This window comes from Bicyclus anynana, chromosome 1 (genome assembly GCF_947172395.1).
Source record: "Bicyclus anynana chromosome 1, ilBicAnyn1.1, whole genome shotgun sequence".
In the NCBI taxonomy this organism is placed as follows: domain Eukaryota; kingdom Metazoa; phylum Arthropoda; class Insecta; order Lepidoptera; family Nymphalidae; genus Bicyclus; species Bicyclus anynana.
This window is the reverse complement of record NC_069083.1, coordinates 16038715-16064676: the sequence shown is the minus strand read 5'-3', so window position 1 is coordinate 16064676 and position 25962 is coordinate 16038715. Positions and strand designations below refer to the sequence as shown.

The 25962-nt window shown below is 34.0% G+C and overlaps 1 protein-coding gene across 1 annotated transcript; it reads left to right on the top strand.

Annotated features, from left to right (window-relative positions):
* Positions 1-358: 358 nt before the first annotated feature.
* Positions 359-25150, top strand: LOC112044201 (dynein beta chain, ciliary). Its single transcript, XM_052881992.1, has 66 exons — positions 359-682; positions 1217-1374; positions 1447-1669; positions 2046-2198; positions 2269-2480; positions 2560-3075; positions 3146-3256; positions 3325-3479; positions 4184-4352; positions 4445-4706; positions 4798-4946; positions 5054-5265; positions 5342-5627; positions 5724-6002; positions 6133-6268; positions 6342-6523; positions 6619-6777; positions 6855-7028; positions 7114-7259; positions 7335-7461; positions 7817-7846; positions 8102-8347; positions 8432-8656; positions 8740-8966; positions 9054-9195; positions 9268-9680; positions 9934-10069; positions 10285-10419; positions 10515-10645; positions 10724-11057; positions 11135-11847; positions 11996-12297; positions 12384-12538; positions 12616-12752; positions 12841-13307; positions 13528-13643; positions 13718-13879; positions 13966-14165; positions 14252-14408; positions 14489-14677; positions 14758-14997; positions 15127-15317; positions 15625-15794; positions 15978-16240; positions 16323-16443; positions 16518-16693; positions 16880-17049; positions 17137-17275; positions 17361-17525; positions 17654-17847; positions 17923-18292; positions 18377-18517; positions 18610-18780; positions 18858-19094; positions 19167-19246; positions 19327-19603; positions 19683-19874; positions 19948-20119; positions 20206-20381; positions 20463-20705; positions 20873-21055; positions 21336-21395; positions 21556-21669; positions 22290-22438; positions 23007-23154; positions 23869-25150. The coding sequence occupies exons 1-66, from the start codon at positions 370-372 to the stop codon at positions 24028-24030; spliced, it is 13443 nt and encodes a 4480-aa protein (XP_052737952.1). The 5' UTR covers positions 359-369; the 3' UTR covers positions 24031-25150.
* The last annotated feature ends 812 nt before the right edge of the window (positions 25151-25962 follow it).

Here is a 25962-nt window from a genome sequence, read left to right as displayed (position 1 = left end):
TGAAACCCGTCACGTTGTCAATCGGTTCAACGAACTACGCCCCGCCCATTGTCACTCTGCTTCTCGACCACTGCACTGAATACTCCTGCGATTTGGGTCTAAGAATCCAGCCAGGATGTTCTTTTAGTATCCCAATGTTTTTTGTAGACCATACACCGTACTTAACCTATTTTTGTATTCAAATTGATAACTCGTTACAAAGGAGACATCGTCCCATAATGACATACCGTTGGATTTGCGTGACTTGCCATTTGCCAGGCTCTACCGTCACTGATACCTCGACTAGCGAACCGGTAGTGTAGCAGTCTACCAATTTGCTATCGGCTAATAGACGTATAGAGAAATAATGGGGCTTTAATTTTAACAAAAATGGATCAACCTGGTCCATCATCTTCAAACCAAGATCCGAGGTTTGATTTTATTGGATCCTACGTCGTAAAATCTTTGAAATTGAAACCAGAGAAATGGATGCGGGTGTTGAGCATCGAAGAACACAGGAGCACACTTAAAGAGTTTTTGGACAAACCCTATCCTATTCTATTGGTGGTCGTCTTGACACACGCCGCGCAGCTGATACCAGTTGTGTCCTTTCCTTGTTACCTGAAAAATAAAGCAGTTTATTTTGTCAAAAAGAAACCTGATGTTATTCCAAAGGAGAAGTCCGCTGAAATGGTGATTTTTGGTAAGTGTGAGAAGGATTTTTTTTTCAAAATATAAATAAATGATGGAACAAGCAGGTAGTCCACCTAATAGTAAGTGGAAAACCATCGCTTATAGAGAAACCCAAGAACCAGTCCTACAAATTGCTGCCCAAAGTCGTCATCATTATCCCACTAATGTGAGGCGGCAGTTGAGTGTTAAGCCGCGTGTACAGCAGCAATCATACCAGTGGCGTCCACAAGGTCTTTAGCTAAGGCCTACCCTAGCTAAATACCTTGTTTGTACCTACTTGTGTTGTACTACCTTGTGTTGTAGGCCTTAAGCACTATATGTACAAATGGGAAATTCCTTTTCCAAGACAGATTCGTATGAATACAGAACACAGGAGCACACTCAAAGAGTTGACATTAGACATTGTGATGTATGGCACAATTTTCAAATAAACGTTTTTTCTTATATAATATTTTTCCGGCCCCACTATAGTGTGATGATGATGTGGGATAATAATTTTTAATTCGCATTTATTTGATATCTAATTATCATTATGAGCGAACAGGTGACCTAGCACCAAGATTGATAGATGAACTGGCATCATTGGTGGACGAAGTATTTGTTCCTCTTTTGTCGAATCCTCTCAACCACGAAGGATGGCCTCTAGTCGTATCTCAAGATATCCTCAAGCAAATACATAACCTGAAAAGTACAGTTTATGAGGTAAGTCTTATTAATTACTAGAGCCCCGCGATTTCACCCGCAAATTTTCTAAGAGAATTATTCTATTTGTAGGTAAAAGGCAAAGTAAATGGGCAAACGGTGTTGCCAATGCCAGTTGGTGTTGAACTGGTTCATGAAGCTGAGAAAGGGCTGTTACGTGGAGAAGAAGTAGACCTGTACTTGAAGAGCGCTATTGAAGGAGTGGTTATTAAATGGGCTCAGCAAATTAATGACGTCATGATGGAAGATTCCGCCCTTGCATTTGAAAATGGGCAAAACCCTTTACCAAGTGTCGGTAAGCAATTATTACTGAATTTTCTCTCAGTTATAATGAAAACTAGCGATTTGTAAATTCTATAGTATGCCCTCAAAAAAGAGAACAATTTTTGCGTGTACTCTGTCAAGAAACGAGACAAGACGATTCAATATTCTCTATTATAAGGCTTTCCGTTTTTCAGACTCAACTATTTTTTTCTTTGTCTACGGTATAAGTAGGTTTTAAATAAAGAACGTCCCTTCAGTTTAACGTTTTAAGCACTAACGCACTGTCTCTTTCAAGTTTCAACCTACTAGTACTACTACCAGACCTTATTATGCATCCAAAGCCGAACGGTCTTCCATAGGTAGACAAACCATAATATTTCATTTGTGTCATAAAGTTACATTTTCAGAACTCGCTTTCTGGAGGTCACGTCTAAGTAATCTAAACTACATTTACGATCAGCTGCGCTCTGACCGAGTTCGCTGCATGGCTGTTATATTGGAGAAAACCACCTCCGCATACTACCCTTGTTTTAGCCGGTTGTTTAAAAATATTGTGTCAGGTAAATATAATACGAGACACTTTAATATCTTCACCTATATAATTTCTCCACATCAGTTTTTGTTTTGTAGCATTGGCTGAAGCTCGTGAAATCGATTTATACCTAAGAACCTTAGAGAAACATTTTCAGGGACTGGAAGATACTGATTTTACTGAATGTAAACCTTTGTTTCGACCTCTCTTTCACGTAATATGTCTAGTATGGAGAGATTCTAAATATTATTGTAGCTCATCCAAACTTATGGTTCTAATAAAGCAAATCTGCAATTTACTTATCTACCAGGTGAGTTACCGATAAGTGCCAGCTAAGTTTCAAATTATAATACTATCGAAGTATTAAAATATAGTTAATTTGTTTTTAGGCCAAAAAATGCCTTGACCCAAGCACCCTGTTCCACAGTGACATAGATGAAGCTAGACAAAGAATTCAATTAACAATTGACATACTGAAAGGTTTTCGGACCACATTTGACTATTTTAAAGAAAATTTGCCCAAATATTTTATCGATCGAACGGTTATTCCGTGGACATTTCACCCGAATGTGGTTTTCGAAAGAATGAATAAATTTTCAGAGAGACTGAATACAATTCTATGGTTTTTCAAAACAGTATTAGAGTTTCAAAAACTAGAAAAGATAGAAATTGGTGGAATGAAAGGGCGAGTTCTTGGAGGACAGATTCGAGATATCTCCGCTGAATTTGATGCATATTTTCATAGTTTTGCCTCTAAATCCTATGATGTCTTGGACCCTGACGATAATACTTTCAACGATGACTTTAAAGCATTCCAAGAAAATATCATCGATTTGGATCTAAAATTATCTACGGTATTAGTTGAATCGTTTGATAACTGTTCTACTTTAGAAGGGATATTTAAGGTAATCTGGATCTTGTTATGTTTCTGTCAATCATAGGAGTATTGTTGTTAATTTTATCAATTTGTTTTAGTTGATCGACATTGTAGGATCGGTATTGGATCGACCGCTAATTAAAAATGAATTTACTGCCAAATATGTTGAAATTATTGTTATGCTTGACGAAGAAATAGGTATTTGCGAAGTAAGTATGACCATGATTTACAATATATTTTAAAAATCAATACAATTTTACTCATAATTTTTGCACAGGATCTTTTTCAAGAACAATGTACTCGTCAAGAGAAATACGGCCATATGGAAATTGATGCATATTTTCCACCTATTGCGGGAGGGCTTCTATACATGACAACATTGGCTGCTAGAGTTACTAAACCAGTATCCTGCTTTCGGAATTTACAACACCCGTAAGTAGCATCCATAAATGCAAAAGAAAGTGATAAAATGTGCATTATTTTTTTAAAGGTACTATATAAAAAACCGCTGTACTTAAATTAGAGTTTGGCTAATAAAAGTAAAGACTGAAATCGCCCGCCAGATTAAAAAAATTAAATTCTCAGAATTATAGTGGAAATATTGGAATAACCGAGTTAAATACTTATAGAATAGGTAGTAATATATTCACAAACAAAAAATAATTTAAACAAATTATGCAAACGCATGTTTTTTTTAATTGGTATGATTTTTATAAATTTCAGTTTCTACTTTTATTAGCCAAACTCTAACACTTCTATTAAATTTCGAATCAGTTATTTTTCAGCAGCTTCTAATCTTGAAAATAATTAGAATCGTTGGGACCACAGAACATCATGAAGAAGCTGGTAGTCGGTAATTAGCTTTCGCAATTTGCCGCACCCGTTTGTAATCTGGGTGGGGCAAATTGCGAAAGCTGATTATTTGGCTTTTTAGCAACTGAAGAAACAAATCCTGGATAATTGTACAAGTCAAAAATTCCTTACAGAGATGCTGACGACACAAAAATTGACCAGTGTATTAAAATTATAACTTTTTGATTAACTAAAATATAAATTATTTATGTAATTTGATTCAATTTGTAATTTATTATTTTTTGGTAATGTGTATGTAAATATTTCTTCTGTTATGATATCAGGATCAAAGACTGTGAAGACGCAAAAAAGCTTTTTGCCAGATACGAAAAACTTATAGATGACATTAATGAGTTTAAAAAGAAATTTTTTCATGATTGGGCTATTACGATTCCAAAAATAATAGTGGAAAAATCGAACAATCCAATACTAGCACGTCAAGGATCAGACCTCGTACTGAATTTTAGTCCAGCGGTAAAATAACACAATAATTAAAAACATAATTTACTCTTGATATTTTATTCTAATCTTATGCATTATTTCAGCTTTTTGAATTAATGAAAGAGGTTCATCATCTAAGAGTAAATCCAGAATTAAAAAAAGAATTGCCAAGTGAAAGTTTAGAGTTATTTGGAAAACAAGAAATATTTAGGCAGTATCGTATTAACCTTACTATTACTATTGATTGGTATAACCAAATACGTAAGAATAGCCAAAAGGTGGAATTTGATTTAGTTGAAGATGAAATCAAGGCAATTGATCAAAGAATTGAAATGGGGCAAAATGAACTAAACTGGAATTCTAAAGGTGATTTATGCGCATAATGAAAATTATTATTGATAAATTTGTATTTTAATGAGGTTTAATTTAATTACGATTACTAACTATGCTTTTGCAGATCTTTGGAACTACTTGCAAGAGTTACATAAATTAGTAGGTAACCTGTATGAGCGAATGTCAAGAATACAGGATAATTTGAAAGAAATAAAAGCTATAATAAAGCCTTGGACGTCGCAGCCACTATTTGAGAGAAAAGAGGAAAAAAAGGTACAATTCTTAAAACTTACCCTACTTAATCCAATAACAAAATACTTATCAAATTAAATTTATATCATGACCATAATTATTGTTTTTGTAATTCTTTTCCATTAAAGGATACATTACTAAATTTGGATGACTGGCAAGAACGAACTAACAAACGTTACACTGAAATTAAAGAAACAGCTGATCGAATAATGGTCCTTCTACATGAAAATATGGAACTATTTAATATGCAAGACAATCAGGACAGCGATATTTGGTTGTCTTATGTTGCTTTTATAGATAGTTTAGTGGAAGAAACTTTGTTCAAGACAATAGCTTGCAGGTATTGGCTTATTTACGAAATAATTATATTATAAAATTAACTACAGAACATTGTAATAATTGTAATATTTTTTTAGCTTAGGTTATGTATCGGAACATATGAATCCTAAAAATAAACTTGCACCTTTGTTTGAAGCACAATTAGAGCTTCTGGAACCGGATATGGTGTTCTCTCCAACCTTGGATCCTAACGAACAAAACGGGTTTACAGCTATGATTAATAACTTAATTAATGATATACTGAAAATGTCAACATTTGTTAAACGATTAGATCCAAAAAAAGAAGAATCATATGAGGACCAAATTATAGGCCACGCTGACATTATTGAGATGAAAGATGAAATTCTAAGTGGGATTGAAAAAGTAATAAAATATTTTGGTATTAGTTTATCATGACTATTTTTCTTTGCCTTACAAAGACAGTTTTTAATCGGTAAATTGATTTATTTTAAATTACAGGTAATAGAAGAAGCAAATGATTTTTGTAAAACTTTTGAAACATACTCTTATTTATGGCTTGAAGAGCGTGATGCGATTATGGAAATATTTCTTACATATGGAAGAATATTGACTCCTGATGAAATTGATCTCATTGGTTCTGAGGATAAAGAAGTTGTACCACCTACCCCTTGTGCACCTAAAATGGAGGCTTTTAGAGAACAAATAGACCAATATGAAAATCTATTCATGGATATCGAAGATATGGATTCCTATAAAGTATTTAACTCTTGGTTTCAGGTAACTAACTATAAATAATAACGCAATATATGTTTAAAATAAAGACAATTTTCAGATCTAGTCTATTCTATTAAATAGCATGAAAATTTTATATACATCTATAATAATATAGAAAATGCGTTTTTTGTAGGTTGATATAAGACCTTTTAGACAAGCTCTTTTAAATACAGTGCGAAAATGGGGTAATATGTACAAAGAACATTTAGTTGACAACGTTACATCGAGCCTTAGTGATTTAGGGAATTTTATACGTAAAGCTGATGAAGGTAAACTTGGGCTTTTTATTCAGTAATCTTTTATTTGATTGAAAATGAAATTAATTGTCCTATTTCTATTTAGGTCTTCTTCAACCGGTACCTGAAGGTAGTTATGAAGCTCTGGTTTCAGTAATGGGTTATCTGATGCACGTGAAGGATAGAACTGTAACAACTGATGATATGTTCCAGCCTCTTACCGAGACTATTGAATTGCTTAAGTTTTATGACATGGATATACCTGAAGAAGTAAACGTGTTGTTACAGGTCTGTTATTGCCAATTAACTATTTTATTTAAGTATCTAGAATTTATTTATACTTCAAATCATTTGAAATGTCTATCACTATTTTTGTTTTTAAGGAACTACCGGAGCAATGGCAGGCAACTAAAAAATTGGCATTTACTGTAAAACAACAAGTTGCGCCTCTACAAGCAGCTGAGGTAGCTGGTATTAGAAAGAAAATAACTACCTTTGATTCTCACGTTACTTATTATAGAGATGTCTTTAAGAAATACGATGTGGGTGTCATATAATATATTTATAATAGCATGTGAATTATGAATTAATTATAATGTTAAAATACAATTTTCTACAGTTTTTTAAATATGAATGCGATGATCCGTACGCAGTTATGTCGAGAGTTGATAAGGAAATGCTTAATCTGGAAGAAGAAATGAAGGGCATTCAAGAATCAGGCTCACTTTTTGAAGTCAATGTTCCTGAGTTTAAATTACTGAAACAATGTAGAAAAGAATTACGAATGCTAAAGGTATGTGTTTCAAAATTTGTAACGAAAATACTGTTTTCTTAAATATCCATATGTATTTGTGTATGTATTTTTATATTTTTATTAGCAACTCTGGGACTACGTTTATATCGTACGAACTAGTATAGAAGACTGGAAAACGACACCCTGGCGTAAAATTGATGTCGAAAATATGGATATTGAATGCAAGAAATTTGCAAAAGAAATTAGATTGCTTGATAAAGAAATGAGAAGGTATACCAGTGATTTATTAAATGATTTAAAACAAATATTGCTAAAGACTAATGCAGTATAATGTTTTCTTTTCAGTTGGGATACTTATATTAATTTAGAAGCAACAGTTAAAAATATGTTGACTTCTCTGCGAGCAGTTGCGGAATTACAAAATCCTGCAATTAGAGAAAGACATTGGGATCAACTGATGAGGACTACTAAGGTGACATTAAATACCAGAGTAAAATAATATATGTAAATAATAATCCTGTACAAAATTATACAGTAAGATGTAAAATTCAAGATACCTGTAAATAAAACATGTGTATATTGTATGTATGTCACTTGATTGGCACTACTTATTGGAATGGACTTACAAATAATTGATTATAACGATTATTGTTATGCAACTCCGCATGTTCACGTCGGATGTATTAAGTTTTTGCTGATTTTTACTGCTCTTTTTGGTTATCTTATGCATACAAATATATATTATTTTAATATTGTATATAGTTTATATAATAAAATGTATGTTATGTATGATATTTTCAATTTGTAAATACGTTTATGATTCACAGAGCTTAGCTGCATTGCCACCTGAACTCACTGTAAGTATAATAAACAATGGATTAGATGTTAAAACTAACCTATAAAATATTATTACGTGTATGTACAACAATAATTAATGTAGTTGATATGGCGAATGTTTACGAGTGTGGCATGGGCAAATTATACAAACCTGATTATTCTCTTAAGTATTGGCTACAGCACTTGCAACACTTTAAACTATGCACATAAAAATTATGTATATAATTTCGCTTATTAAAGTAGATGTCTGAAATTAAACACCACAATTTATTCAGGTACGCATAGTAATGGACGTAAATACAACATTAGCAGACTTATTAGCATTAAATCTACACGAGTTTGAGGAAGAAGTAAAAAATATCGTTGATAAAGCAGTAAAAGAAATGTCAATGGAGAAAATATTAAAAGATTTGAATACGACTTGGAGTGGGATGGAATTTGAACAAGAATTGCACACAAGAACTGGTTGTGTATTATTAAGAGCAAGCGAAGAACTTATTGAAACTCTTGAAGAGAATCAGGTAATTATCAGATGAATTATTATCATGTATTTATTTAATGATATTTAAAATAATTGGTAAAATTACAAGAATAATTGTTTACAGGTGCAACTTCAAAATTTAATTACTTCAAAATTTATAGCACATTTTCTAGAAGAGGTTTCGAGTTGGCAACAAAAACTCTCTGTAGCAGATCAAGTGATTACAGTGTGGTTTGAAGTACAAAGAACTTGGACACACCTTGAAAGTATATTTATGAGTTCTGAGGACATAAGAAAACAATTACCCGATGACTCTGCCAGATTTGATAGAATCGATGCAGAATTTAAGGTTCTATTCTTGTATTTGATTAAATTTAAATACGTGAAATTTAAAGTATCAGTGCTGAAAGTTAATAATATTATTATTTACAGATTTTATCAAAAGATATGTCAAAAACACCAAATGTTGTTAAAGGCACTAACAAAGAGGGATTGGTAACTATTCTAGATAGTTTGCAAAAAGATCTCGTTATTTGTGAAAAAGCGTTGGCAGAGTATCTAGAAACTAAAAGATTAGCATTTCCAAGATTTTATTTTGTATCATCAGCTGATCTTTTAGATATTTTATCTAATGGAAACCAAGCTGAACTCGTAATAAGGTACTGACATAAAGTAGAATAAGTATTAAATAATATTATAAAACAATGATACCGTCATACTCGTAATGATGATTATCAAATTTTCAGGCATTTGACTAAACTATTTGATTCCATTGCAAAACTTCAGTTCATAGATAGTGAAACGCCAGGTGAAAAAGTTTCTACTGGTATGATTGCTAAAGATGGTGAACTTGTGCCGTTTCACGGTACTTGCGATTGTACTGGTGCTGTAAGTACTCGATATATTAATTGTTAATTATTTCATAGATCCTATTCATAAATACGTTATTTTGTATGAAAGGTTGAAATATGGCTTAATCGATTACAAGACATAATGAGATCAACTATTCGACAATGTTTTGGAGAAGCTATTGTATCCTATGAAGAAAAATCACGCGAACAGTGGTTGTTTGACTTCATGGCACAAGTATCGTTATGCTGTTCGCAAATATGGTGGACATCTGAAGTAAATATTGCATTTGGAAGATTAGAAGAGGGATATGATAATGCTCTTAAGGATTATTACAAAAAACAGTTATCCCAACTCAGTACGTTAATTTCGTTGTTAATTGGAGAGCTCAGTAAACAAGATCGCCAAAAGATAATGACGATATGTACTATAGATGTGCATTCGAGAGATGTTGTGAGCAAATTAATTCAAGGGAAGGTGGAAACTGGATCGGCGTTTCAGTGGCAATCGCAGCTTAGACACAGGTTTTAAATAAACCTTGTAATTATCATCCGCACAATGTTGTAAGGGTTATTTCAGTTTCACTTTCATTCATATTTTATTCATCTTAGTTACTTTTTAGTTTTTATGTCAATTTTAATATTTAATATTTAATTATAGTATAAAAAAGCACAACAACCACTTTTAGATAGCATTTATAAGGTATGCGTAGCTTACTATATTTTGTTTGATTTTATGATGTGATGTGTGTGATTGATGATTTATCATTTCCTATAGATGGGACGAAAAAGAAGTACATTGTTTTGCTAATATCTGTGATGCTCAGTTTACATACAGTTATGAATATCTTGGAAATACCCCAAGATTAGTTATCACACCATTAACAGATCGTTGCTATATAACACTTACCCAAGTAAGTACTTTTTTCTTTTGCTATGTAAATTTCACCATTAACAACCCGTTTTTTTGCTCACTGTTGAACACTAGTCTGTTCTCACATTGAGAGGGGTTAGGCCTTAGTTCACCACGCTGGCCAAATGCGGATTGGCAGACTTCACACACGTAGAGAATTAAGAAAATTTTTACGTATGCAGTAAGTTTATTGTGTTGATTGCAATTGTTTTTCAGTCTCTTCACTTGATAATGGGTGGAGGTCCTGCTGGTCCGGCAGGAACAGGTAAAACAGAAACGACTAAGGATCTAGGAAGAGCATTAGGAATAATGGTTTATGTTTTCAATTGCTCTGAACAAATGGATTACCAGGTAACATAGTTTTTGATGTCCAATACATTTTGGTTAATACATTTTGGTTCTTCAGGTATATAGTCCTCTAACTGTTTTTTTCATCATATTTATAGTCTTGTGGAAATATTTACAAAGGCTTAGCCCAAACTGGAGCATGGGGATGTTTCGACGAATTCAATAGAATTTCCGTCGAAGTGTTATCTGTTGTAGCAGTTCAGGTAAAATCTGTTCAGGATGCTATAAGGTCGGTTTTATTTTATTCACCTAATTATTGTTTATGATAATTTATTAACGTCGTTAATGAAAACATTTTCCATTTAAGGGATAAAAAAGAGAAATTCAATTTCATGGGAGAAACTATAGTCTTGGTTCCCACAGTAGGAATTTTTATCACAATGAATCCAGGATACGCAGGCAGAACAGAATTGCCTGAGAACTTGAAAGCCCTTTTTAGGCCATGTGCTATGGTCGTACCAGATTTTGAGTTGATTTGTGAAATTATGTTAGTCGCTGAAGGATTTCAAGATGCTAAAATCTTGGCTAGAAAATTTATCACCTTATACACATTGTGTAAAGAACTATTGTCTAAACAAGATCATTACGATTGGGGACTAAGGGCGATTAAATCGGTCTTGGTTGTAGCTGGGTCACTAAAGGTATTTTGGTATATTTTTCTCGTAATTCAATGGCATTATATTTTTGCCTCATAATTAAATGTGGTTTTTTATGCTAGAGAGGTGACCCTGGAAGACCTGAAGAAGAAGTTTTGATGAGAACATTACGTGATTTTAATATACCCAAAATAGTCACCGACGATATGCCTGTATTTATGGGCTTAATTGGTGATTTATTTCCTGCTCTTGAAGTCCCAAGAAAACGGGATTTAGAATTCGAAAGAACTGTTAAACAAGCTGCTATGGACCTACTTTTACAACCAGAAGATAATTTTATTTTAAAAGTAGTACAATTAGAAGAATTATTAGAGGTTCGACATTCTGTGTTTATTGTAGGCAACGCTGGTACGGGGAAAACTCAAGTCTGGAAATCTCTTTTTAAAACTTACCAGAATCTTAAAAAGAAACCAATGTTTAATGACTTAAATCCAAAGGCAGTGACTAATGATGAGTTGTTTGGTATAATTAATCCTGCGACAAGAGAATGGAAAGATGGTTTGTTTTCTGTAATAATGAGAGACCAGGCAAATGTTGCAGGTGAAAATCCAAAATGGATAGTGTTAGATGGAGATATCGATCCTATGTGGATTGAATCATTGAATACAGTCATGGATGATAATAAAATTTTAACTTTAGCTAGTAACGAGAGGATCGCTCTAACACCAAGTATGCGATTGATGTTTGAAATTTCAAATTTACGGACAGCTACACCTGCAACTGTTTCAAGAGCTGGTATATTATATATAAATCAACAGGATCTGGGATGGAATCCGTGAGTAAAAACAAACTAATCATTATTATTTATTATCTTGTAGGTATTTCCTTCTTAATTTAATATGTATTTTAACTCGAATCATGTACTATAGTGGCTTATAGTAACTTATTCTAGTCCCATTAATTTAACGTATCAATTTTTTTAGATACGTAACGAGCTGGGTAGAAACAAGAAAAATACCAGCAGAGAAGTCCAACCTGGTAATTCTTTTTGACAAATACATTCCTCCTTGTTTGGACAACATAAGAAATAGGTTTAAAAAGATAACACCAATAGCAGATATGGCCCACATACAAATGCTATGTCATTTGTTAAGTTGTTTATTGGTCCCCGAGAATACACCTCCGGATTGTACAAAGGACTGGCACGACATATTCTTTGTTTTTGCCTGTGTCTGGGCTTTCGGATCTGCTATGTTTCAAGATACGAATGTTGATTACAGGATTGGTTAGTTACTAATTAAAACTATAGTTTTAAGTAAGAACTTTTCTGCAAGAATTGTTATGTTTGCTAATTCAATAAAATAATTTCAGAATTCTCCAAATGGTGGGTAAATGAGTTCAAAAATGTCAAATTTCCACCTGGTGGAACTGTTTTTGACTATTATATTGACCCAGACACAAAGCAGTTTACACCTTGGACTGAAAAAATTACTAAATTTGAATTAGATACTGATGTTCCGTTGCAGGTATGGTTTAAAAATATTGTATTTCTTACAATGATGCTTGAAGAATTGGTTGTTATCAATGATGTATTGAATTTTAGGCAGTGCTAGTTCCAACAGCGGAAACAATTCGAATAAGATATTTTCTGGATTTACTTATGAAGAACAAACATCCTGTAATGTTAGTTGGAAGTGCTGGCTCTGGCAAGACAGTTCTTGTCAACGAAAAACTGCAAAGGTTGGTATCATTTTGATGCTCTTATATTCAGAACATTTTTTTTTTGTAACTCAATTAAATTTAATATTGTAAATCTATTTTATTTCAGCCTTTCAGAAAATTATGCCATACAATCTATTCCATTTAACTTTTACACAACGTCTGAAATGTTGCAAAAGATTTTAGAGAAGCCATTAGAGAAAAAAGCAGGCCGTAATTATGGACCCCCTGGAAATAAAACACTCGTATACTTTATAGATGACATGAATATGCCTGAAGTTGATCCATATGGGACTGTACAACCACATACTATCATGCGACAACATTTAGACTACAATCACTGGTATGATCGAACCAAATTAACTTTAAAAGAAATACACAACACTCAATACGTATCCTGTATGAATCCAACTTCAGGTAGTTTCACAATCAATCCTCGATTACAAAGGCACTTTTGTGTATTTGCAATAAGTTTCCCAAATATGGAAGCATTGAACAATATTTACCATTCGATTTTGAGTCAGCACTTGATTAACCCAGAGCTAAGAATTAGTGGACAAATCACTAAGATATCAAGTAAGTATTATTTTATTGTTCACTATTTATTTTTCTATAAGAATACTTACTAGAATCACTGTGGTGAAACTTTTAGCACTAACAGTTTATCATATACAAACTTACGTATCTATTAATTATCTAAATTTATTACTTACGTAAACCTATTTATGAATTCTATATTAATTAAGTCTTTGTGTCCATTTTTTTTCAATAATCCTTGTTTTATTTTTTTAAACAGAGAATGTAGTCGCGGCAACAATAGCTCTACATAATAAAGTATCACAAGTATTTCTACCGACTGCTATAAAATTTCATTACATTTTCAATTTAAGAGATCTATCAAATGTATTTCAGGTATTTTTTTCTTTATAATTTATTGTAATTTAATTTTCTTTTGTGTCACTATTATGAGGAGTATTTTGTTTCAGGGTTTCCTGTTTAGTAGTAATGAATGTTTAGTGTACCCTTCAGATTTAATACGGCTTTGGCTTCACGAGACTCATAGAGTTTATGGTGATAAACTCACTGAAGATAAAGATATAGATGCATTTCTCAAGATGCAAGTAGACTTATGTAAGAAAAATTTCGAGGTAATAATTGAATTTTAATTATATTTTATAAAATAATTAGTTTTAGATTTTGAATCAATAATCATATATTAATTAATATATTCAAGGATATCGATGAAGGTGCAGTATTTGATCGACCTAACATCTACTGCCATTTTGCGGGTGGCATCGGTGAACCAAAATATATGCCAGTGACTTCGTGGGAACATCTAAACAAGCTTCTTACTGAAGCTTTGTCTAGCTACAATGATCTGATAGCAGCTATGAATCTCGTTCTATTTGAGGATGCAATGTTGCATATATGCAAGTATGTGTCTTGAAATAGAAAATAGGTACTCTACGTAACAAAAGCTGTATCAAATAACTGATAAATCAATCCTGTTGGGTTTTTAGGATCAATCGAATACTTGAAAGTCCGCGTGGAAGTGCTCTTTTAGTTGGCGTTGGTGGATCTGGCAAACAATCACTATCCCGTTTGGCAGCTTTTATATCCAGTTTGGAAGTGTCGCAGATACAGTTGAAAAAAGGATATGGGGTTACAGATTTAAAGGTCAGTTTTTTTCAGTAATACTATCAATAACGATATACCATGTTTATATAAGACTAAGAAGATAAAACATTTTTTTTCAGCATGAACTTTCCGGTTTGTATATTAAGACTGGTTTGAAAAATGTTGGTATTATGTTCCTGATGACAGATGCTCAGGTTGCAAATGAACAATTTTTGGTATTAGTTAATGATTTGCTAGCGTCAGGTGAAGTTGGAGATTTATTTCCCGATGATGAGATAGAAAATATAATTGGTGGTGTTCGAAATGAGGCAAGTATTTTAATACACTACATTAAGTTTAACAGATACTTTGTCCATAAAACATAAGTGAAGATGTGTACATATTTTAGGTGAAAGGTGCAGGATTACCTGATACTAGAGAAACATGTTGGAAGTTTTTCATTGACCGAGTTCGTAAGCAATTGAAAGTAGTATTATGTTTTTCACCTGTGGGATCAACATTACGGGTCCGATCAAGGAAATTTCCAGCTTTGATCAACTGCACATCTATTAATTGGTTTCATGAATGGCCACAAGAAGCTCTGGTGTCAGTGTCAATGAAGTTTTTAGAGGAATTACATGTGTTGCCTGTACGTTTTTTATATTAACTTTTATTAACTAATTTATTTTGCAAAGTATTAGTTTTATTATATATTATAATTAATTTACTTAGTGTATTGTTGTATTATTGGTTAACATTTCATTTTATTTGTTTATAGATAACGCTTCGGGATTCTATCTCCAGATTTATGGCATACGTGCATACATCAGTTAATATTATATCCAAAGCGTATCTGTCAAATGAACGACGTTACAATTACACAACACCTAAAAGTTATCTCGAGCAAATAAGTTTGTATGCGAAACTAGTAAACCATAAAACAGATGAGCTCCGTGCTAAAATACATAGGTATGTTATGATTTTTACACCAAAAAATCTAATACACATAACCTTAATTAAAACATAACATTGCATTTAATACATAGATCTACGATTAAAATAGAGAATAGATAGCATCAGTGGCTGGGCCCACTTGATGAGAGTATGTAGGATAATAGAGACCAGAGATATATTGAGAAGAATGTAAAAAGAAAATTAAAGTTAACTGTACTGATAATTTTGAAGGAACATTGGGAAGCAACTACGATTTCATTCTTTAGTCAAGTATAATAACAAATAAATATTATAATACTTTTAGTGTCATTATTAATTATAGGTTAGAAAATGGTTTAGAGAAACTACGGAGCACAGCATCACAAGTGGACGAATTAAAAGCTAAATTAGCATTACAAGAAGTAGAGTTAAAGCAAAAGAATGACGCCGCAGACAAGCTTATTGAAATGGTTGGCGTTGAAACTGCTAAAGTACAAACTGAAAAAGCACTCGGTACAGTATCTGTCATTTGTATAATGTGACTGAGCTTCCGTGGCTGTCGGTATTACATTTTATTTCTAGGATTCGTATCCAATTTTTAAGTGTGTCGAAAATTTAATAAAACCTCTATATGTTTAGATACCACATATTTAGATTCCATACAAGTAGTTGAACAAAATTTTTTTTTGTAATTAGCTGACGAGGAAGAAGAAAGAGTAGCAGTCATAGCAGAAGAGGTGTCAAAAAAGCAAAAAGATTGTGAAGAAGATCTTATAAAGGCTGAACCTGCACTTGTAGCAGCACAAGAGGCTTTAAATACTCTGAACAAAGCAAACTTGACAGAGTTGAAATCTTTCGGATCACCCCCAGGTGCTGTTACCAATGTTACCGCAGCTGTTATGGTATTACTAGCGCCTGGTGGAAAAATTCCAAAAGATCGAAGTTGGAAATCTGCAAAGGTCTATAGACACATTAATAGTTGTAATAGAAATGTTATATTTTCACTATTTTCTTTTAAAACAAAGTTTTTATTTTCGTTAGATGATGATGGCAAAAGTGGACGTATTTCTGGAATTGCTTATACACTACGACAAAGAAAATATTCACCCTGATGTTATTAAAGCCATACAGCCTTACCTTAAAGACTCAGAATTCGAGCCAGGTAATATATCGTGTGCTATATCTAATTATGTTGAAAGCATTAATTAATATTCACTTCTACTAATAACATTTCAGAATTTATAAGATCAAAGTCAGCCGCGGCAGCCGGTCTTTGTGCATGGGTTATCAATATTATAAAGTTTTATGAAGTATTTTGCGACGTGGAACCTAAACGGAAAGCTCTCGCTGCAGCTAATGCTGAGTTGGCAGCTGCAACAGAAAAATTAAAAGCTATAAAGTCCAAAGTAGCGGTAAATATAGTTTCTATAAGATAAATTATAAAACTGAAGAAAAAACATTAATTAATGTTCTGTAAGTACTTTATAGACGAACTCAAAAAACAACATGACGTGTGGTATAGTCCAAATTTTTATTACATTGTATAGACATTGACAATTTAATAACTAATTTACTCAATTTGTTTGTTGGCATTTTAGTCCTTAGAAGAACAACTCGCAACTCTAACGGCAGATTTCGAGAAAGCTACATCGGAGAAGCTGAAATGTCAACAAGAAGCAGATGCTACAAACAGAACTATCCAGCTCGCTAATCGATTAGTCAACGGTCTTGCTAGCGAAAATGTCAGATGGGCTGAAGCTGTATCTATGTAATTATAGTAATTTAAATTTGACAGATTATAATGTTTTTTGTTCTTTAATTGTAGAAAATTTATTTTAGCATTTATTTATTCCAGTTTTATGCAGCAAAGTACAACCTTGCCCGGGGACGTATTACTTGTATGCGCCTTTATATCCTATGTTGGTTGTTTTACCAAAACATATCGAATGGATTTATTGCATAAGAATTGGCTAGTCTTTTTAAAAACTTTAGAAGTAAGTTTATGATACTTACGGAATTGCATTGCATGCTACTAACACATTTGCATTTTTCTTTTCTGCTATTTTCTTCTATTTTTAGCCACCAATACCTATAACTGAAGGATTGGATCCTTTAACGATGCTAACAGATGATACAACGATTGCTATGTGGCATAATGAAGGTCTACCTTCAGACCGCATGAGTACTGAAAATGCAACTATTCTGTCAAATTCAGATCGCTGGCCTTTAATGATTGATCCACAGGTATTGTTAGTTATTTAATTGTTTATTATTATTTTATGAGATTCACAGGCCCAATTTTCAATTTATGTGTTTAAAAATTTTGATTATTTCTGTTCTTTATTTATCTTCTGTTGTAACTTTAATTTTAGCTTCAAGGAGTCAAGTGGATAAAACAAAAATATGGAGATATATTGAAAGTGATTAGACTTGGCCAAAAAGGCTACCTCGATACTATAGAGAAAGCTATTATCAAAGGAGACACCGTCCTGTTAGAAAATATTGGAGAAACGGTTGATCCAGTTTTGGATCCCCTTTTGGGTAGAAATTTAATCAAAAAAGGAAGGTGAATACTCATATTTCCTGAACTATATTTTTATTTAATTTCTTGAAATCTAATTCTATAAAATCAATATTTTAGAGCTATTAAAATAGGAGATAAAGAAGTGGAGTACAGTCCAAAATTTAAATTATTGCTGCACACAAAGTTAGCTAATCCACATTATAAGCCAGAAATGCAGGCACAAACAACGTTAGTCAATTTTACTGTTACGCGGGATGGACTTGAAGACCAACTTTTAGCAGAGGTAGTAAAAGCAGAGAGACCAGATTTAGAAGAGTTGAAGGCAGAACTAACAAAGCAACAAAATCAATTCAAAATACAATTAAAAGAACTAGAGGATGATTTGCTATCCCGACTTTCGTCCGCCGGTGGAAATATTTTAGGCGATACAGCACTAATTGAAAATTTAGAAATTACAAAAAAGACAGCTGCTGATATAGAGAAAAAAGTAAGAACCTGTATGAAGTAAATAAAATATTTTTCAGACATGTTAGTAATAACAATTATTATATATATATAATTATTCATATAGGTAGCCGAGGCCAAAATAACATCACTCGAAATAGATCAAGCACGCGAATTTTACCGGCCAGCTGCTGCTAGAGCATCGCTTTTGTACTTCATTTTAAATGACCTGAACACAATTAACCCCATCTACCAGTTTTCTCTAAAGGTAAAAATTATAAATTTATTAAAATGTTTTCTAAATAAATAAATTAAAATCTGAATTAATGGTATATTAACTAATATAACTAATTAAAACAGGCCTTTAGCGTGGTTTTTCAAAAAGCAATATCAAAGGCTGAACCAGCAGAAGAAGTTAGTCAGAGAATAAAAAACTTAATCGATTGCATCTCATATTCAGTATTCCAGTATACGTCCAGGGGGCTATTCGAATGTGATAAGCTTATTTTTGCATCACAGATGACTTTCCAGGTAAAATTATTGATTTAGGAACAAAATTTATGTGGAAATATTACGAATGATAATAATATTTACATAATTTTATTTAGGTTCTCTTAATGAGCGAGGAAGTATCACCAGTAGAATTGGACTTTTTTCTGCGGTTCCCGATAAAACCTCACGTAACGAGTCCTGTAGATTTTCTTTCTAACCATAGCTGGGGTGGAATATGTTCCTTAGCTAGTAAAGACGAATTTAGGAATTTAGATAGAGATATTGAGACTTCACCTAAGAGATGGAAAAAAATTGTGGAAATGGAATGTCCTGAACGAGAAAAGTTTCCACAGGTATGACACTGTTGTTGGTGAAACAATTTTTTTTTGTATAAACGTTGACATTTTATACTAATTACTTTCTAGGAATGGAAAAACAAAACAGCACTTCAAAGACTATGCATGCTAAGAGCTTTACGACCTGATAGAATGACGTACGCTGTTGCGTAAGTATTATGTAAATTTTATTATTTACACTTAATCACATTCAGCTTTATTTGTGTAAATAAATGTGTAAATCTTTCAGAACTTATATTGAAGAAAAAATGGGGTCAAAATATGTTGAAAATCGAACAGTAGAGTTTAGTAAATCTTTTGAAGAAACTAGCCCAACCACTCCTATATTTTTTATTTTGTCTCCTGGCGTTAATCCGCTTAAGGATGTTGAAGCTTTAGGGAGAGCAATGGGATTTACTGCTGATAATGGAAACTTTCACAACGTTTCCTTGGGTCAGGGACAAGAAGTAGTAGCAGAACAGGCCATGGATGAATCCTTAAAAAATGGACATTGGGCTGTATTACAGGTAAACATTATAGAGTAGAAAGAAAAGATCAACATGTTTCATTTTATTTCGTGATTCATCAATACCAAATTATTTTTAGAACATTCATTTAGTGAAGAAGTGGTTACCAAGCTTAGAGAAGAAAATGGAAAGTTTTGCAGCAGGTTGCCATCCAGATTTTAGACTTTTCATGTCAGCTGAACCAGCTGCTACACCGGCTGCGCATATTATACCACAGGGTATACTAGAGTCGAGCATTAAGATAACTAATGAACCTCCTACAGGGATGCAGGTATATCCATGAAAATAGAACGAGGTATTAGCATTTAGAAAATATGACAATTAATGATTAATCTTATTTCCAGGCAAATTTACACAAGGCTCTTGACAATTTTAATCAAGAAACCTTAGAAATGTGTGGTAAAGAAGCAGAATTTAAAGCGATTCTTTTCTCTCTCTGTTATTTTCATGCTGTTGTTGCAGAGAGAAGAAAATTTGGTCCTCAAGGATGGAACAAAATATATCCTTTTAATATAGGTAAGGTAAATAGAAATAGAGAGTTTTCTGGTAATGGTAAATAGGAGATCCGAAATACGATATTTTCTATTCATTGCTTTTTTCAGGGGACCTAACTATAAGCGTTTTTGTATTGTTTAATTATTTGGAAGCAAATTCTAAAGTACCTTGGGAAGATCTGAGGTACCTTTTTGGAGAAATAATGTACGGAGGTCATATTACTGATGATTGGGATAGAAGACTGTGTAATGCATATCTAGAGGAACTGATGCAACCGGATTTGGTAAGAATAATATGTGGTTGAAATATAATAAGACTGGTGACAATAATAATTGTACTACATTTATTTCCATTGACATACTAGGTCGATGGAGAATTGCATTTAGCTCCAGGTTTTCCTGCGCCTCCTAATACGGACTACGTTGGGTACCACCAGTATATAGAAGATGCAATGCCTACAGAATCACCCTATCTGTATGGACTCCATCCTAATGCTGAAATTGGTTTCTTAACGACCACTTCAGAAAATTTGTTTAGGACTATTTTTGAAATGCAACCAAGAGATGCACAAGCTTCTGGAGCCGCAACTGTAACAAGAGAAGATAAGGTTTGTTCTATTTTTAAATTGAATTATAACATAAATATATTATGTTTGCGTGTAACTGCGCATTATTGGCCTAATTATTGTTATTAATGTTGATAACGTATAAGGCTTCTGTTAACACCTCATTTTATAGTTTTAAATGAAACAAGAATTATCGCAACTTGTTTTAGGTAAAACAAATGTTAGATGAAGTGGTGGAAAAGTTGCCTGAGGAGTTCAATATGGTAGAGATAATGGGTAAAGTTGAAGAAAGAACGCCATACGTAATAGTTGCGTTCCAAGAATGTGAACGCATGAATTACTTGACTGGCGAAATGAAGCGATCATTGAGAGAATTAGATCTTGGGCTCAAGGTAACAGAAACTATAGTCAAATTACACAGACCCTCTTCTACTGACGTTAGCGTTTCGAAGTAGATATTCGTTATCGATAAATCACGTGATCAACCTATAAATCGGACATTTTTCATCCTCATACAATTTATTCGGGTACTTTTCAAAGCGTTTGCGTGTTTATAAAGGAAATTGTTGTTTAATTTGGCAACAGGCCCAGAATTTACATATTATGGCTGTAGTAATCAAAATAGTAATAATTTTAGTTAAGTTGTTTTTATTTTTATGATTTTATTTTCAGGGTGAATTAACAATTACTTCAGATATGGAAGAATTGGAAAATGCTCTCTTTTTGGATCAAGTATGTGTTTTGACATTATGATTTATTCGCAAAATACAGCGATAAACGTACATTAAAAAACAATTTTTATTAGCTTATTAAATGTTATAGAAGTATGACGATTTGTAAACTAAACGACTTATATTGTAAATTGTAACACCCCTACTTGTTTTAATTTTAGGTTCCAATAATTTGGGCCAATAGAGCGTATCCATCCTTGCTTGGTCTGTCAGCGTGGTTTGTAGATTTACTTCTCCGTCTACGGGAACTTGAAACTTGGGCCACTGATTTCGTGGTACAGTATAATTTTTGATACATATATATACAATTTTAAACCTTCGTGAAGCCTCAATAGGTCCATGGTAAAGGACTCATCACCGATGGGTCGTGGTTCGATTCCCGGCCGCTGGACTATTGTCGTACCTACTCCTAACACTACTACTAATTGGAAGGGGACGAGAATATTAGTCATATTATTAAAAAAAGTCATAACAAATATTATTTTTTATAAAAAACAATATATGTAAATTAAAAAAATACGTGTGGCTCTCGGGCACTGCCGCGGTAAAGCTTTTTTTTTAACAATTTATGCAATTATAATTATTTATTTTATTTATGCAGTACTTTTTTTCTTTAGAAAAGAATAAATAAATAAAAAATGTATTTACGCTGAGCTGGAATCGAACTCTGGTTTAATAAGTTTGCCCCTTAGTATCACACCACTTGTTCCAGTTGGGTCGATACAACGTCGAAATGTGTTAACTTGATGCACGGCTTAGGTGTTAGGTGTATTTTCGTTACGGAATTTCTTGAATAGGTCGCCGCGCACAAAGCCCGTGATAAATGCTAAAAAAATTATAGACTATATTACTTTTTGAATATACCTACGTAAAAAATAAATTATTTGTTATTTAGTTGCCATCGTCTGTGTGGTTGGGAGGGTTCTTCAACCCTCAAAGCCTGCTGACGGCTATAATGCAGAGTACGGCAAGACGCTATGAGCTACCCCTTGACAAGATGTGTCTGCAGTGTGACGTTACCAAGAAAATGAAGGAAGATTTCACGTAAGATGAGCTTTATCACACTTATGGACGCCACCCGGTGAAATTCAATTTGTCAGACATCCCGCGGTAATCATGGAGCTTATATTAAGTTAGACGGACGGACGTCCTCGAGTTCATCCTTATGAAAGTCATTTTTTTGCAAATCCCACGGGAACCATGGATTTTCAATAACCTCTATTTTCCATAGTATAATCATGGTATAATCGGTTCAGTCATTCCAAAGATTAGCCCGGGACAACAAACAGTCTTCGTTTGGTATCGCATGAATAACTGTATAAACCACAGAACAGACATCGCTAAAAGCTAACGCTTTTGTATAAACACACACAACATATGAAAAAATACAGTTATTTTGAAATCACAGACAGACATTTTATTTATATGCAGTGGCGTGCATAATATACGCAGTTATACACAGTTCGAATAATTTGTGTGTCTAGTGCCTCATCACAACCTATTTCTGGCTCACTGAGAGATCATACCCGGTCTAGTCATCAAGTGCCTACCCTAGTTAAAAACCATGTGCATGTTTAAATAGTGATTTAGTATCTGTATTGATTTATTACAGTTTAGCAGATTCTCGAGCAGCTCCGAAGGACGGCGCCTATGTGCACGGGCTGCTGATGGAGGGCGCGCGATGGGACATGAATGCCGGCATCATAATGGACTCGCGGCTCAAGGATCTGTTCCCACCTATGCCGGTTATCAATATTCGAGTGTGTATTAAGTTCTCTTTATCCACATAAAATTAACGAGTTGCGAAGCTGAAGTGGCAATGGGCGGGGCACATAGTTCGAAGAGGCGAAAACGTTGGGGTCCCAAAGTGCTGGAATGGCGACCCCGCACTAGTAAGCGCAGTGATGGCCGACCCCCCACCAGGTGGGCTGACGACATCAAGCGAGTCGCGGGGATTCGCTGGATGCAGGTGGCTCAGTAAGGTGATGTTTGGAAGTCCTTACAAAAGGCCTATGTCCTGCAGTGGACGTCCATCGGCTGATATGATGATGATGATGATGATCCACATTAGTAGCAGCTCTTGAATAAAATTCTTGACGTTGCCAGACGTAATCTGTAAAATCTTTTTAACATAAAAATAGACCCGAAGTACTCTTTTAAACGAAAAGGAATTTTCAAAATTGTTCAATAAATTACGAAGTTATGAGGTAACAACAAACATTAAAAAAAAACCATACGCGTCGAATTGAGAACCTTCTCCTTTTTTAAAGTCGGTTAGAAAAAAGCAGTCAAGTGTGCACTTCCAAGATATGCGGGCGGGGGGGAGAAGGACTGCGCGGGTGTGAAGTCGTACGCGCGGGGCATAGGGAAAAACTACGCGGGTATGAATATGAAGTCGTTCGCGCATCGCTACCCTACAATCGGGAGTGTTATGAACGAATTTGCCAAGCTCTATCTTGATGATTCTCTTTCAGGCAATAACGCAAGACAAGCAGGACCTGCGCAACATGTACGAGTGCCCAGTGTACAAGACTCGCACTCGCGGACCTACTTACGTGTGGACCTTCAACCTGAAGACCAAGGACAAGCCGTCCAAGTGGACCTTGGCTGGCGTAGCTCTGTTGCTGCAGATTTAGAGTATTCTCTACCTATACCTGGTAGATAGAGAGAAATCATCACCATCATCATTATGAACCCATATACGGCTCACTGCTGAGCTCGAGTCTCCTCTCAGAATGAGAGGGTTTAGGCCAATAGTAACACGATGGCCCAATGAGGATTGGCAGACTTCACACACGCAGAGAATTAAGAAAATTCACAGAGAAATAGCGTTTTAAAATACGAATACTTTCTTGGATTCAATTATTTAAACTAGGTGTATGTATAGATAATATAGTATAAATAATTGGATATATAGCTATATCTTCGAAGAAGAAGAAGTTCGAAGAGCCGATGGACGTTGGGGTCCCAAGGTGATGGAATGGCGACCCCGAACTATAAAGCGCAGTGTTGGTCGACCTCCTACCAGGTGGACTGACGACATCAAGCGAGTCGGAAGGATTCGCTGCATGCAGGCGACTCAGCCCCTGTAGCCAAGTGGCATGTCGATTCTCTTTCTACGATCGCTAACGCTTCGAAAACTAGAAAAATGTATGGGAATAACATTTGCTTTTGACAGGTCACGTGATCAAGATCTGTCATTCCCATACATTATTCTAGTTTTCGAAGCGATTACGATCGTAGAAAGAGAATCGACAAGCCACTTGGCTACAGGGGCAGGATCGTGATGTTTGGAAGTCCCTACAAAAGGCCTATGTTCTGCAGTGGACGTCCATCGGCTGGTGGATGGTGGATGGTGATGATGATGATGATGATACCTAGGTACTAGTAAAGTAGCGTTTTACAATACGAATATTTTTATGAATGAAATTATCATTGCTATTAGTTAAGTATAATATTAGGTGTAAAACTGAATAGTTTGTTTAGTTAAACGCGCTAACCTCAGGAATTACTGTACTCTTAAAGATCGTAGTGCGATTTTAGGTTTATAATAATATTCCACCCTATCCGAGTCCATCCAGCTCTAGTCTATTATAGCCTTTTTCGACAAATGAATCAATGACAATGTCCAACCATAAAATATTTTTTTATTTGAACCAATAAACCGTTCAACCAAATAAATTTTGTAAAATAGTAGGCATATAGATTTATACGAATAACATGTATTTGCTTTATAGAACTCTGAAATACTATGAATTATTACAATGTGATATAGATATTTAGAATTGAATAAAATTAGTATTGTTTCGAATTTTATTGTTGGCGTAACTAAATCCTTTCCCAAGTTGACATCACCTAGATCAGAGGTTCCCAAACTTTTTTCTCATTACAACGGTCAAAATTTAACTAGTTCCGGTAAAGTGCAACAGTGGACACCTTGCAACATTTCAATATTCCGCAAAACTACAAAAATGTGAAGATATTAGATCTAAAGTGAAATTTATCACAAAATACGATTTCATACGACATCATCAACACAAATCTAGATGAGGAGGACATCAAGCGGGTTGCAGGGAGTCGCTGGAAGCTTGCGGCTCGAGACCGTTTTGTTTGGAAGTCCATGCAAGACACCTATGTCCGGCAGTGGACGTCCATCGGCTGATAATGATGATGATGATGATGATGAAAAACTGTAATTTTTTTGTCACATCAACGTACTCCCGTCGAGTTACCTGTGGATCCCTGTGGGTCCACTTGGACCACTTTGAGAATCAATGACCTAAATTGATTTTGATCGTTATTACATCACCGGTAGAGGTTCGATCAGTATAATTCAAGCTAGTATCAATATCGTAATGGTTGACCTTGTCACCTTTTGCTAATTAATTACAAGGACCATCCAAATGTAGCATCCGGCAATGAATATTGATAAAAGTTTATTGATGATGATTTCATCATTTAAAAATCGATAAATAAATAACATGTTAGTTATTGAGGAATTATATTTATTACTGTTACTAAATTCACTGCCGTATTGGTCCTAAATTCGATATTTAAATAAATTAACT

Excerpts from the sequence above, each read along its gene's own strand:
- LOC112044201 (XM_052881992.1), top strand. The coding sequence starts at position 370 with ATGGATCAACCTGGTCCATCATCTTCAAACCAAGATCCGAGGTTTGAT. Across the intron at positions 13,644-13,717 it reads ATCTATCAAATGTATTTCAG|GGTTTCCTGTTTAGTAGTAA; the intron begins GTATTTTTTTCT and ends ATTTTGTTTCAG. Across the intron at positions 21,056-21,335 it reads AATTAGATCTTGGGCTCAAG|GGTGAATTAACAATTACTTC; the intron begins GTAACAGAAACT and ends TTTTATTTTCAG.